The sequence below is a fragment of the Rana temporaria genome, chromosome 4, assembly GCF_905171775.1.
Source record: "Rana temporaria chromosome 4, aRanTem1.1, whole genome shotgun sequence".
NCBI classification, from domain to species: Eukaryota; Metazoa; Chordata; class Amphibia; order Anura; family Ranidae; genus Rana; species Rana temporaria.
Window position 1 is genome coordinate 229,618,419 of NC_053492.1, and position 15,198 is coordinate 229,633,616.

General features: G+C 37.7%; 1 protein-coding gene across 1 annotated transcript in view; it reads left to right on the top strand.

Moving 5' to 3' along the window:
* Nucleotides 1-15,198, top strand: part of CD109 (CD109 molecule) — a 187,295-nt gene that overhangs the window by 159,222 nt on the left and 12,875 nt on the right. Inside the window, exons 30-31 of the mRNA XM_040349961.1 lie at nt 1,615-1,680; nt 4,784-4,923. Coding sequence (XP_040205895.1) covers nt 1,615-1,680; nt 4,784-4,923 — 206 coding nt within the window. The remainder of the gene's footprint in view (nt 1-1,614; nt 1,681-4,783; nt 4,924-15,198) is intronic.

Here is a 15,198-nt window from a genome sequence, read left to right on the forward strand (position 1 = left end):
TATAGTTTACTTTAAAGAGAAGAATGTTGATATTAAACACATCATTTAGAAAGCTATATTGCTAATAAAATGTATGGATAGATTTTATACACCACCTGGGTAGTCCCATATACAACATTTTAAATAATTTCTGTCAAGTATAGCATATTGGAACATTTATCCCCAGGTTCGTCCTTTTCAGGTATTTGTGTGTGATGGAGTTTACAATCATAAAATCAATATTTAACTCTTTTCCTACCAGAGCACTTTTTTATTTTTCAGCCATGTGTTGCAGGAGAAGTATAGTCAAAGCTATTTTGGCTTAACTTCCCATATGGATCACAGGAGTGCAGTTCGTTCTGGGCTGTTGTGATAATTTTCAGCTGACAGTGGGCTGAAGCCTGCTGTCAGCTGATGTCACAGAGCGGGGCCAGACTCTGAAAAGATCCCGACCATATGGCATCTAGCTCAGCTTCTCAGCGATCCCCTGAGAGCCTGAGACAGCTGCTTTCGCCCCTCCACAGCCCAGTGCTCCCAGGAGCAGCCGGAGAGCCATGGAATCATGAAAGAGGGGGGTCTGGCAGGGTGTGGGTGCCATCCAAAGAGTCTTGTAAGAGTCATTGGACAGCTGTATAGCTCATATCTTCTGCTACTGTTGTGAGCTTGTTGTAACTCTTTCAAAGCCAGGATGTATGGCTTATGTCCTTAAAAACAAAGTAGTTACCAGTCCCACACTGTTTATAAACACACCAACAAGAACACCAAAGAGTCAGTCCACAACTTATCAGTGTGCAAGAATAGGATGCTTACATGAATGCTGAAGGGAACATGCAATATAAGGTACTGCATGTGATATAAAGATATGAGATATTGCATATAATTTAACATTATAGGGCAGTGTATATAATATAGAACCACAAGGCATTGAAGGTGATATTGAAAGTAGAGGCACTGCATGTAATAAAGGGGTATGTGAAACCTTGGTGTTGATCTACTAAAGGCAAATAGACTGTTCACTTTGCAAGTGCTTAGTAAATGAGAGACCCTGCTGATTTCCATCACCCAATCATTTGCAAGCAAAAATACTGTTTTTTATTTTCCTTGAAAGTGATTGGGTAATCTTTGGAAAGTGAAGCTTTATCTCATTTACTAAGCTCTGGAGCAACTGCATTGACAGAGTGCAACTGCTTGCAAAGTGCAGTCTTTTTGCCTTTAGTAAATCAACCCCTATGTGTAACAAGAACTGTAAGATACTACATGTATGATATAGCGATAACAGACATTGCATATAATAGAGGTATCAGACATGTTAAAGAGAAGTATGGCTAGAGTAGTAATACGTGGTACAGGGAGGCATCACCACTAAATGCAAAACAGATGCTTCATGTACCAGAAAGGTATGAGGCACTGTGTGTAAAAGAGGGATATTACAGATGTAGGGATTATTGTTATGAATATGTGATGCTCTCAGCTTGGAGGTTAAGCAATTCCAAAGTGAACTAACAACAACAATGTTTTTTTTATTGGGTATACAAGAAGTCATACAGAGTGAGCTCTAAAGTATATAATAACCTAGTAACTGCCATGGCTGGTATGAACTGTTATTATGTTTTAACACCAAATGTTTCTTTTCAGATAACTGCTGGAAAAAATATCAAACTTACCATTAATGCAAAGGGTATTGGCTTTGCTTTGTTGCAGGTACTTTTTTCTCATAAATATTACTAAGCACTATTCTTTAGATAAACTAAGATGGCAACTTATTTCTTGCAGTCTCAATATTTAAAAAAATGTATATCTTTGAATAATACAGTATTATATATACGTTTGGTGGGCACTGAACTTCATGTAAACAATTATCATTCATTTCTAAGTTGAATGTTTGTAATTATATATGAATAGAATACATCCAAGCTTATTTATGAAAATAAAAAAAGCAACATATATAAGTTTAAGAACCAGCGCAGCCAACCAGATATAATTTGCTTTGATGATGGATAAACTATGATTACTATAGAATGCTACATGTACAATCTTAGAATAGGTTGAGGTTGAGGCACTCACAAGTCTTGCAGCAGTAGATATTTAAAAACACATATTTTAATTGTGTCTGATTTTATAATGGGTCTCAGCCCATGTTTATGAAGGCAACATCTACATGAATCGAGCAAACATATATACAAACTTCACGCCATCCACCCACCTGTCATAGCACCATCCCCAGTGAAATAAAAGTAGCTAGCTCAGGGGGTAAACAGTGGCAACCATAAAAAGTTCCAAATATTTTTCTAAACAACAAAAAATTCATAGAAGCTCAACAAAAAAACTAACATGATACATTAATTAGAGTTTACATAGAGTCAGCTAATGCATCAAAGGTAAACAAAAACTAAATGTAAAAAAATGTTGGGGTCACATGGAGTCATTGGCATCATGACCACCATAGAAACCCGTCTCCTGGAGCCTGCAGTAAAATCTGTCAAACAGATCTAATTATAAGATATGATGCTCTATCAGTATGCAACTTGTTGTAAAAATACAGTCAGATGCCATAAAATAACAGAGCACATTTCATTATTGAAGCTGCCAAAGAGGGCAGCAATAAATACAATTAGATAACACAGCAGAACAATAATACTTTGAAAAAAAAAAAGGTTAACACACAAAAAGGTAAATATAATCCAGCAAAGCAATAGAGTACAAATGCTAATAGGCAGTGAAAGCAACAAAAACAACAATTTGCTAGATCCAGGTAGCCAACAAAGTGATCAGGGTTAGTGCTGCTAATAGATAAAGGTGAAATTGGTGACTAAAAGAGCAGGCACATTGAATAATTAAATGCAGAACCCTGTCTTGTCATTATCTAACAACTGCATTTCACTTTCTCAAACAACTTATCCCCAAAGAGTTCTACTTGTAGAAGCTGAAGTCCATGGAATAGGAAAGTGCTCAAAATCAATTCAACCACTAGTATTTATTGGGACACCTATGCTAAGATTATAGATTAAAAGTTGAAAAAAAGCAATAACTCATTAGCGCAAATTAAAAAGGAAAGACAAATGAACATTGCTAAGAACAGACCAGTTTGATTTTTGGTTTGATTTAGTTATTGTATATTATATTTCTGCTGTTGCTTAAAGTATAGATTGTTGATTAAAGTATAGATATAGTATAGATATAACCCCCAAGCCGCACAAGGACCATGACTTCTGCGAATCCTATAGACCAATATCCCTAATTAATGTGGACGCGAAAATCCTAGCTAAATTACTTGCCAAACGCCTAAACAAAGTGATTGCATCAATTATTCATCCGGACCAAACGGGGTTCATACCCGAAAGATCGACGGCTATAAATTTGCGGCGCCTATTTACTATCCTACAATCCGGGGGACCCACTCCGGATACTCGGGTGGTCCTCTCCCTGGATACACATAAGGCGTTTGATTCTATTGAATGGCCCTATCTCGTGGCGGTCCTTGGGCGGATGGGGTTCGGCCCCAGGTTCATACGATGGGTCCAAATTCTATATGCTGAGCCCCGCGCTCGAATCAGGGTCAATAACACTATTACGGATTCCTTTCAGATAGCGAGGGGCACGCGACAGGGGTGCCCACTATCGCCCCTTTTGTTTGCCCTGGCCATAGAGCCGCTAGCGGCCCTGTTGAGGGCAGATGAAACTGTCAAGGGGTGCATGATCAATGAGCGTGAGGAAAAAACTTCCCTCTACGCTGATGACATGCTCTTGTATTTGTCCGAGGTGGGGGGATCGTTGACCTCAGCCCTGGACAAAATTGCTACATTTGGCAACTTCTCAGGATTCAAAATCAACTGGGATAAATCCATTATTTTCCCTTTTGACTCTACGTGCGCCCTGGATCTGCCCCCGGGGGTCCCCTTGAGGGTGGTATCTAAATTCCGATATTTGGGGGTTGAGGTTCAGCTCCCAATCAATACCTATGTAATTAACAACCTAACACCCATGAAGGTGAGATTGAGGGACAGTCTACAAACTTGGGCAAAGCTACCATTAGGTCTCCTTGGAAGGATTAATATATTTAAAATGGTTTATTTGCCCAGCAGAGTATTGGAGTATTTCATATGGTGTGGCGGTGTCCTAGGGTGGAGGGCTTTTGGAGAGGGATTTTGTCATTTCTTGAAAATGAGATGGACCTGCCAAATATATATTCCCCGGCCAGATGCCTACTGGGAGATCTGGAGGAGGAAGATATCTCTGACTCGCAGAAGACGCTACTTAGAATCCTATTTTGCTATGCTAAAAAGGCCCTGGCTCTCAAGTGGCGGAACCCATCACCCCCAACATTGCAGGGTTGGTTGAAGTTAGTAAATAATAATTTACCGATGTACAAATTGACCTATATTGCCAGAGGGTGCCCCAATAAATTTGAGAAAGTGTGGGCGGAATGGCTGGAGAAAGTGTCGGGAGAGGTGAAGGTGTAATGGATTTAATATGAAATGCATGGACTGAGGATATCAGATGATTTGTCGGGTGGTGGTTGGGTCTTGGATATTGATCCTTGATACGTATATATAAGGAAGGTCTGGAGGGTGTTTTGTTAAACTGTTTGTTCAAATTGTATGCTTTCATAACAATGGATGTACATGCTGCACTTCACATTGCTTTTTCGCTACTAATGTGGCTTGGTTATAATGTGTATTTATGTGTACTGTAACATACTTCTGTGTATTAATGCCGGTATGTACAATAAAATTTACCCTTTAAAAAAAAAGTATAGATATAACAAAGTGATTTATACTGATAATTATATTTTCTTTCATTTTAGCTTCATGTCATATATAACACACACCTCGTTTCTTCAAGGACTCGTAGATCCACAGATATTAAAGATCCTTTTAGTTTAGGAATCATAGTACACGATGACAAAGAAAACATTAATACTGTAACACTGAATGTATGCACAAGGTATGTAGCTATTTCCAAAACGTTGCAGTTACTCTTTTCTAATGTTGTTCAATGATTAAGAATAGCAAAGGGTTGCTGCTAATGGAATAACTAATGGTTATACCTAGAAGCATGAGCAACAAGAATACCATAAAACTTCTGTCCAAACCTAAACCAATGAACCCACCTTCAAGAAAAGTTTCTAGATAGTTCAAGAAGATATTTTATTGTTTAGTGATTAGGTTTATCTGTGGTATTTTAAAAGGCTTGATAACTATACAATAACATTCTAAGTAAACAAGGTAACCAAATGTACAATGCACATTTTTCATTACACTTGCCATGATGAATGAATTTGATGATGTTTGTTCCAGCTTGTTGTCTCTTGCATGCAGTACACATGTTTGATCCATTTATGTCCATAAGAATTATTCTGTTATAAATTCTTGGCTGTACAACATATTATAAAATGGTGTTGGGAAAGTCTTGGAACATTCTTGTCTAAATCCAATGCCAGGTAAAATGAGCACAAAATGCAGAAACTGATTTAGTTATGAATCTATCCAAGAATAGGATTTGAAGGTGTAATATAAGGTTCCCTGGATAGGTGGGGGGTAATAATCAGAACTTTTCTTATTTATAAGTGGAAGATACACAACATCAGGTCATATACATTTTTGAGCTTGTTAAAATGTAAGAAAATGCATAAACAATGTGAGGTCCAAAATCGGTACCACATCCATATTCACATAATAGCCTAGAAAATAAATATCTATTTGGAATTTACAGGTACCAAACGGGGAAGTATGATCTAAAATCATGTAATTTATATTCAATTAAAAAAAAATCTTTTAAGACAAAACAATCGAAAACTGCAAATAATTACAAGACAACCATAGTTTTAAACACAGAACCCAGTTCCTAATGACATGCTTAACACAACTGTCTAGATAAGTATTTATTTAAACCCTTTAATCATACATAAAATATCATTATCAAATATCATTTAAACTTTGTAACATCATAACATGAAACAGAGGCATCCAATTCTCAACATGTTTTACAGTCCACTTCCTCAGGATAGAATGGTGAAATTGCTCCATAAATCATTCAATAATACATTAGTTCCTGGTGCCATAGGGATGTCTTAGATATTCAGATCAGTAGTAGTTAAGATGAGTGATGGCCTATAATGCTGTTAGTGACAATTGTTATAAGCCAGGAGAGCTGAATTATTTTTTTGCTTAGCTTTTAGTTGATTGTATAACATATACAGATTTTTAAAAAGGTACAGATAATCCATGGTTTCCCTAGCTGTTTTTCCCCTGTGTCCACCTGGGGAAGTGTTTGTAAAGGTGACCTGACTATAGTACACACACACAAGACACCACAATAAATCATTGATGTATTTATCAATACTCATATGTAATATTTATATTTTAAAGTAATTATATTAAAGTAATGCATTCTAAAAAAGCATGCTTTATTGTATAATTTCCAGAGAAATTCCGGAGTAATAAGTGGACTAAGTCAATAAAACGTGTTGAGAAATGGATGCCTCTGCATTTATTATATTATAAAGTTAAAATGTTGATACTTTTTCTATAATGAAAGGGTTCAAATAAATACTTACCTAGAACATTTTGTTAGGCATGCCGCTAGGAATGGTGTTTTTAGTTTTAGAGAGGGATTAGAACACATGTCATGTTCTTATCACTGGCAATGTCCCAGTTAGAGAGTTTCATTCCCACTATGTGTCCTGGTGAACTGAAAGTAAAAGAAAATTTCAAATTTTAAAGTTGTCACCAGAATAAAAACTGAGGGGAAATCTTACAATGGAGACAGTAATTCTTGTGACCCTGGTGCTGTAAATCTGGTCCATGCTGCATCTGACCTCTGTCTGTCTGTGTAATAGAAAGGGGAGAGGGCTCATACAGGTCCTTTAGTAAACAAAAGTGCACCTGTACTTTTAATGGTTACCTAACCTCCTGATCTGCCTTCAATGTGTTTTCCTTACAAAGAAGCCAACTAGAAAGAAAACTCTTCGGCCTGTTACTTTATGGTGACTGTAAGCACGTGTTTCATTATTTCCTAAAACCCAGAACCATATCTAAATATCATTGATGTTTGTCATGCGGAAATACTTGAACTTAACCAGTGATCCTTAAGATAATGATAGCAATGATTACGTAGATGGTAATAATGCTGATGATGATGGCAAGCTATTTGTTTTACCCTTGGGAAAGAACTGTGTTAGAAGTAGAACCACATCTTTAGCAACATTACAGAAAAAGTATAGAAGGTTAGCTTTTGGAACCATTTGAAAAAAATGTAAATTCATTGGAACAAGAACTATATTCAATATGTGAGGGTAAAAAGTTTTTGAAACAAATTACAACTCCTCATGGAACTAATGATAGACCTACTGATCTGAAAAATTGGGAATGAGGTCATTGATGTATTCAGTAAGTTAAATGATTAATTAGCTGCCTATTCAATTTCAAGAAACCATTTAAAAAAAACATTTTATGCCTATGTGCTTTTATTTGCAAGCCGAGCACTCTTTAAAGATCTGGTTGCTTGTAAAACTTGACATATAAAACCTTATAAAGTACAGCATGTAATTATGTAATCTCACGAAAAAAATCTAACTATATGAATATACGGTACAAGCATGTTGGTCAAAACTTACATTGTGTTTGGATCTATGTATTCTATCTATCTATCTATCTACCTATCTATCTATCTATCTATCTATCTATCTATCTATCTATCTATCTATCTATCTATCTATCTATCTATCTATCTACCTACCTATCTACCTATCTATCTATCTATCTATCTATCTATCTATCTTAAAAAAACAAAGTTAATATAAAATAATATTTTGTAGAATTGGGAAAGCACCGGGGTAAGAACTGAATAAAATAAGCAATACTATGCCTAACTAAACTCCTCTATCTCCTTTATGGCAAAGTGGCAGTAGTGACACAATTGTGTGTCATCTGGGGACAGAAGTGGTGCAGCTCTGCCCCCAAGCACCCACTGTAAAAATGCACATGAGTAGGGAAAAAGTACAATATGTAAGCTGCGAGAGAGATAAGCTGGTAAGAAATAAATTCTCCATGTGGTCCATGTTGCAACTCTAAATTCTTCTCTTTGGGTAACGTAACAAGGCAGTGGTGCCCTTTCTCACCCCCTCCTCTTCATGCTCACCATAGAGCCTTTAGCTCCTGAAATTAATCAGTTCAAACAGTTTGAATATTAAAGGTTATTCCTGTGTTACTTTAACTGACAATTGCTCATTCATGCAACGATGTAACCAAATGAAATGTATGTATTTTTTTATGATGGTATTTGATCACCATTGTACTAAAAACCCCAAAAGACCAACAATTTAAAAATATATATATATATATATATATATATATATATATATATATATATATATATATATATATATATATATATATATATATATATATATATTACTTTCTGCTATAAAACATATCCAATGAAATGTTTTAAAAATTGAATTTCTTCATAAATTTAGGCCAATATATATTTTGCCACATGTTTTGGTAAAACAAATCCCAATTAGCATATATTGGTTTACATTATTGCATCTACAAACTATGGTATATATTTATGGAATTTGTATTTATTTATTTTTACTTTGTAATGGCAGCGATCAGTGACATAGCGGGACTGTGATACGGGACTGTGATACTGTGGCAGACAATTGGACACTACCTGACACTTTGCGGGAACCAGTGACACTAATAAAGTTATCAGTGCTAAAAAATGGCTAGGAAAGGATTAAATATCTAGAGCGATCATACAGTTAACTATGTGCTTAACCAGTGTTTTTGTGACATGTGTGTTGCTTTTATTAAGAACTAATGGATTTTATTGCCTGCTTTGCAGGGACACAAAATGTATCCCCCCCCCCATAAGAACGGAGATCTGTCTTGTTTATATAAGCAGATCTCAATTCTGTGTGTTTTACCAACGATTGGCAGGTGCAAGTGGACATCCTGTGCCCGACACCTGCAGATCTGCTTCTGCTGTGATTAAGCCATCTATAGGCAGAAGTGCAGAATTGCGTATATATACGTGATCCTGCACAGGAGGGCCGCCCTGTAGCAGTAATTCTGCTATAGGGCGGTCCGGAAGTGGTTATTCTTCCCACATTAAGAACTTATTGAAGGTATAGTCCTTATTGTATTTCCTTTTTAGGTACTGTTATGTGGTGATTAAAATGTCTATCTTACCTAAGTTATTGTTTATTTTAGAGCACTACAGATCTACGTCTCTAAACCCACTATTGAGACAACTGCTGCCTGCTCTTTGATTTATAACATTGTACTAGGGAGCAATTTGATTACTAGTCACAGTCATAAACTTACAACTTACTTCCATTTAGCTTTCTTTCTTTTTTTCGTGCTATAGTGAATGTATATATCTGTTTTTGTTTCAGTTTGTCTGTAATGTTAAAAAACAGACACAATTGTTTTGCTCTTAGCCATTGTCTATGATAAGCATGTAAATGTTCAATGTATGCTTTGCTTACATATCATTACTTGTGTGTTGTCAACCTAAAGTAACATTGGTAGTGAATGAAACACTGTATGGTATTATACATGGTTTTCAAGTAGCTGACATTTTTTATTTCAAAACTGTTGACTATGATTCTTACTTTTCTAAAATCATTTTATTATTTTGTGCAGGAATTTTTCTTATAATACATTCATGTCCTCGCATGTGCCGGAAATGTAACACTCCCTTTGGTTGTGCTCTCAATCAAACTGTCAAACCATCCAATGACTGATGTCACATGTGCAGCATCATGGCAGTTGTAGATTAAACAGAGGCCAAGATGGCAGCTTCCTTGGCCGAACGCAATAGGAAGGTTTACTTCCACTTTATTAAGTGACTGAGATTTGAGTGTAGTGCCTTCTGTGGTTGAGTTACTAATTGCAAACAGGATGTTGACTTTGCAAGGAAATTTGCCCTTATCTTAGTGAATGAGGTGAAGCTTTGCTTATTACATCATCCATTCATTAGTAGGCAAAAATACAGCTTTTTAATTTTTCTTGCATTTGATTGGGTATTCTTTGCAAAGTAAATTTTTGCCACAACCTATTAGCCTAAGAGAAAACTCCCTTGCAAATTGAACAGCTTATTTGCCTTAGTAAATCAACTCCTCAATTTCAGATTCCAGTAAATTGCTTCTTATTGGGCCATCATGATCTCCTTTTCTCTGAGCTACCATTTTATTGTATATTTTGTCAGATTTTGCAAAGTTTTGACAAAATAAACAAAAGAACAATTAATGCACCAGGCTAACACATTGTCATTGTACTCCAATTTACTGATGTTAATTAGCTAGTGTGTACTTTGACGTGTCTGGCTCGTAAGTTTTCTGTGGTTTTGGCCTGAAACATTACTTTTTTGTAAACTAAAGAAACAGAGAAAATTATATTTTAACTTTAATTTAGAATTTTTGCAAAGAAAATAATATGTTTACAACAACCAAACATTTTTACTATAGCGACATACAATTAAAGTGATGTCATATGTAAAAAGAGTATACATGGGCCACCAATTAATCTAGAGTTAAAAATGTATTCTTGAGGACAATAAAATATGTTTTGAAAACAAAGTTTTACAGCATAAGTATGCCATATCAGCTTTATTGATGACATTGAGGCATGAGGGATAGAAATAAAATTTCTGAGGACTCTAATGCCTCATACACACGATTGGAATTTCCGATGAAAAAAGTCAGACGGAATTTTTTCATCGGATATTCCAACCATGTGTATGCCCCATCGACTTTGGGGCATACACAAGAGAACATGTTCTCTTTTTTTTCCAACGGAAAATAATTCTATCGGAAATTCCATTTATCTGTATGGAACTCCAGGGGAGAAAAAAACATGCATGTTCGGAAACAAGTAGACGCATGCTCGGAAGCATTGAACTTCATTTTTCCTGGCTCATCGTAATGTACATCACCACGTTTTGGTGCTGTCCGTGTATATGCAAGACAGCTTGAGTGGAATTCCGTTGGAAAACCCGTCAGAGTTTATTCCCATGGAAAAAACGATCGTGTGCACGGGGCATTAGAAGAGGCAATCACGTGAGCTCTTCCAGCAATGTTATTGGCTTTTTTTCATCCATTGTTACATTTTATATTTGAAAACCAATAGCTTTGGCAGATTTTTAAAGCTGAATTTTTGATTGTCAGTAAAGAAAAATCACAGGGTAAAACTGTGTATATATAAAAGTATTATACTTTGTCCTAATGTTCTATAACCTCTTATAGATACATTAAAGCGCTTACAAAATATTTTTTTTCCTAAAGGAGCTCTCATTACACTACAACATATAATTACATTTACTGTCTAATGTTTTGCTGTCTATTCCAGTGACTTATCTAGCTTTTCAGTGGCCCCAGACCATATTTGGATCCTTGCTTTTGGCAAGTTCTAAGCTGCTGTGTGTTACTAAGTAGTAGGAACTAATCACTGTATCTAGTTCCCTTTTCATATTTGTTCATTCCTCTCTTGGTTCACGGTATGACATATGGTTTGAGTTACCTCTAATCTGAAAGCCAAGTTAAGTCAGAATTTGCTCTTTGTTTCCAGAAAAGAAAGGTTTGAGTTTGAGAAATTATTTTGGGTTCATACTTGAATGTTTATACACTTGATATGTGTATTTTTCATCTGTTATTATATAGATTTCAAAGAAAGAAAATACATATTAGATAATCAAATTCATTGAATGCTATGGTAAATAATTCATTAATGTCAACTTCCAACTGTGATTTGTTCAGGTCTTATAAAAGCAGCATGGTGCTGTGCTTTAAACTAGCTGTTTATTTTGTTGTACTTTGTGACGAGATCCAATTTGGCACTGAGCATTTAAAATGAAACCAGCACGGTCAAAGGTTTAGAATGGATAAAAATGAAGTCATGTGAAAACAGGTAATGCTGTGCTTACATATTTTTTATGGCTACCAAAGTGGTTGTGACCCTTTGGTACAAGTCCTACTCTGTATTAAACAGAATGTGGGATCATTTTAGAGAAAGCTGTAATATTTAGTCCAAACATTCCTAGTCTACCACTTTATTTCACTTATTTACAGACTTACGTATTGCTCTCCTACTTTAAATTGTGAGACAATGGAAGCCTCTATAGAATAAAAGCCTGCATAAATCCATTTGGCATTTAAGTATAAATTATTTCCAGCACAAATATAAAGTTATAGCAATGAAATGCATTCACTGTTTTAAGCTATTTCTTTGGATTGTTTTTTTACATCCCAAGATGAATATAACATTTACAACATATTTTTAAAATAATAAATTAACACTCCCCTGTAAGGTCAAATTCTGTTCTTTTAACTGTTCTTTGGACATCTAAGGTAATCTTCATAGATCATTGAGAATACTAATTGAGAGTAGCTCAGCAATATTTTTGAACAAATCCTCATTTATGCAAAAGAGTAACTAAGAGGGGTGTGTTAGAATGTGCAAGGATTTTGGGTTCAATGCCTCAATTCCCTTTGTATATTCTCCTTTTCACAGATTATGGCTAACACTGGATTACATCCTAGCACATGTATTTAACAGAGAGTACTCTCTGACTAATTCTATAACTATCTTATATATATTAAAGTGGAACTAAACTCACTCCAACAACCTCTCCATCTTACTGAATAGCTAAAACATCTATTTTATTTTTTACATTTTACCTATATCTTTTTGTGCTGCTAGGTTTCTGGCTAAAGCTGGGCCCTGTTGTTTCCTGTCACAGCTATCCCAGGAGGCTTTTTTATTTCCAAGCTGCAAGTGTGTAGCGTTAAGCACGTGTGCATTGGATCTATGCGCACGTGCAAAAACACTGCTGGACGGTATACTGGCAACCTACTATAAGCTGGCAGCATTTGTGCACATGCAGAGAAATCCCAGCACATGCAAGCATATGTGCCACTGGTCTCTGCCAAAGTCTCTGCCAAATCCTACATAACAGAGGCACATATGTGCACAAGCTGGGGTTTTAAAGATGGCAGTAAGTAAGAAGGGCAGGGGGTGTTCATTCAGCAGTTTAGTTCTGCTTTTTTGATTAACCCATAGCAATAGTGATGTAACCTATAGTGATAACGCTGTAACCCATAGCACATTAGTGCTGTAACCCATAGCAATAGCCAATAACATGGTAGCCCATAGCAATAACGCTGTAACCCATAGAAACAACCAGCCCCAGCCTTCATGACTGAACAGCTGACTGCTTCCTATTGGGATGTGAGAGCCCCTCGATTGGCTGGAGGTTCAGTGATTGGTCAGGATTATCTCCGGGAAGGAGCCCCGTGTCCTCTTCTATTCAGTTTACTGTACACATCCATCTTCTCTATTTCACCGGTCACTTCGGGCACTCCACACCCCAGTAAAGGCAACTCCTTGTTGCCTCACTGCCTGCATAGGGTTTTACAGTGACAGAGGACATGGACTGATCACTGGACTCTGCACTAATTAGTTCAGGATGAGACGTGATCACTGTTAGTGGACAGCAGTTGGGATATGAATGGTCAGACACCATAGTGACTCACAGGAGACACTACTGTACAACACACTGGCAGGAAGTTGTACATACTGTATATATTGGCTGGCATCTCATCTGCTGACTGTACCCCCATCATCATCATAATCCCCCATCATCATCCCCCATCATTTACAAGTTCCTGCATACAAAATGGGGATTCTACACGTCTCTACCCCCTCCTGTCACTGGTGTTCACTGTCAGTTCTCCTAATGCTCTATGTCCTACTGGTTGGGCACAGCTGTCCTTCCCCCGGGGCTGCGTGCTATGACTTCTCACACTTCCTGCTTCTCTCTGTCAGCCCGGTGACAAGTCTGTTCATTTCCAGGGGAGACAGCCATGCATTGGTGGTGGGGGGGAGCTGCACTGCCTTGTCTACTCTGCGCTGTGGTCGGGAGTGGTGCCGCTGTCACTTGGCGGGGCTGGGCTCCCCCCTACTCCAGGCTGATGATGACACAGGCCCATTGACTCCTATCATGGGGGCTAGACCTGCCGGATATCCTCCCCCTGGGAGAAAATAAGGGAGCTCAATAGGTGGGCCAGTTGAGTATTTTGGCCTGCCCTAATGAGCGCAATTTGAACACAATAGGAGACTTGCAGGCAGCCAGTAAGCGTGGAGAAACTGTTACTCAGTGTTTCTAAATTATGGTTGTAATGATTTTTTTGGATGGACTGTCTGTTGTTCCTGCAAACTGGTGGGCAGCTGTCCAATTGGATGCCTCGTGGCCATCGTTAGTGAGGGCAGTGCTTAAAAACTGGCTCACTGCAGTTAGTGCACATCTTGCTTGTGGTTAGGACAAGGACATGAACCCACTGGTCAGGGAGAGTGTGCCTAGCATGAGAGAGGCTCCAGTGGAGGAGGGACAGAATAGAAACTGGTTGCCAGTTCATGAGTGTGGAGCCTTTCCGCTACAACTCTATGTTGCCTCACTGCCTGCAAGCTTCCTCCTCTGCCAGGTGCTGTTGGCATTTGCATGTTACTATTTGTAAGGGGTATATAGCTCACTTTCTGTGTTATTACCAGTTTGGTGCTTCCACATAGACACATATATTGGCCCAGATTCAGGTAGATTTGCCCATTAGTTGCACATGTGAAGAGCAGCTGATTTGCTCTGCGCTGGGGCAAATTGGAAAGATTGCCACCTGATTCAGGATTCCTTTTGTCTGCTAACTTGCTCCTTTGTAAGGCAAAAATCAGGGCGTAAGGCAGCGCAAGTGAAAGTGGGTGTGCCCTATGCAAATGATCTTTTTTCCACTCAGCAGTGGTTTGCGCCTATTTTCAGGGCAAATTCTGCCTAGCTGCTTGCACTGAGCAAATAAATAGGGGCAGACCTGCGCAGGTCCTGTGCAAAATTACATCCTGCTTGTTCCACCCCCCCCTGAGCAAGGTAATTTTGCCCTTTTTTCTGAGATGGCACCTCCTGATAAGAAAAAAAAAAGAAAAGCAAATTTTGTCTCCGCTGAGATGGATATACTGCTTGCGGGACTGACGCGCCATACTGCTGTTCTTTTTGGTTCAGAGCGGAAGAATACCACCATAGCCCAAAGGAGGGCAATATATGAGGCTATTACATTGGACATAAATGCCCTGGGCATTGAGGAGAGGTCCTGGGAGGACATCCAAAAAATTTTTACTGACATGCGTCGTCGAGTCAGGGACAAAATTGTCCTAATCAGAAAGCATAGCA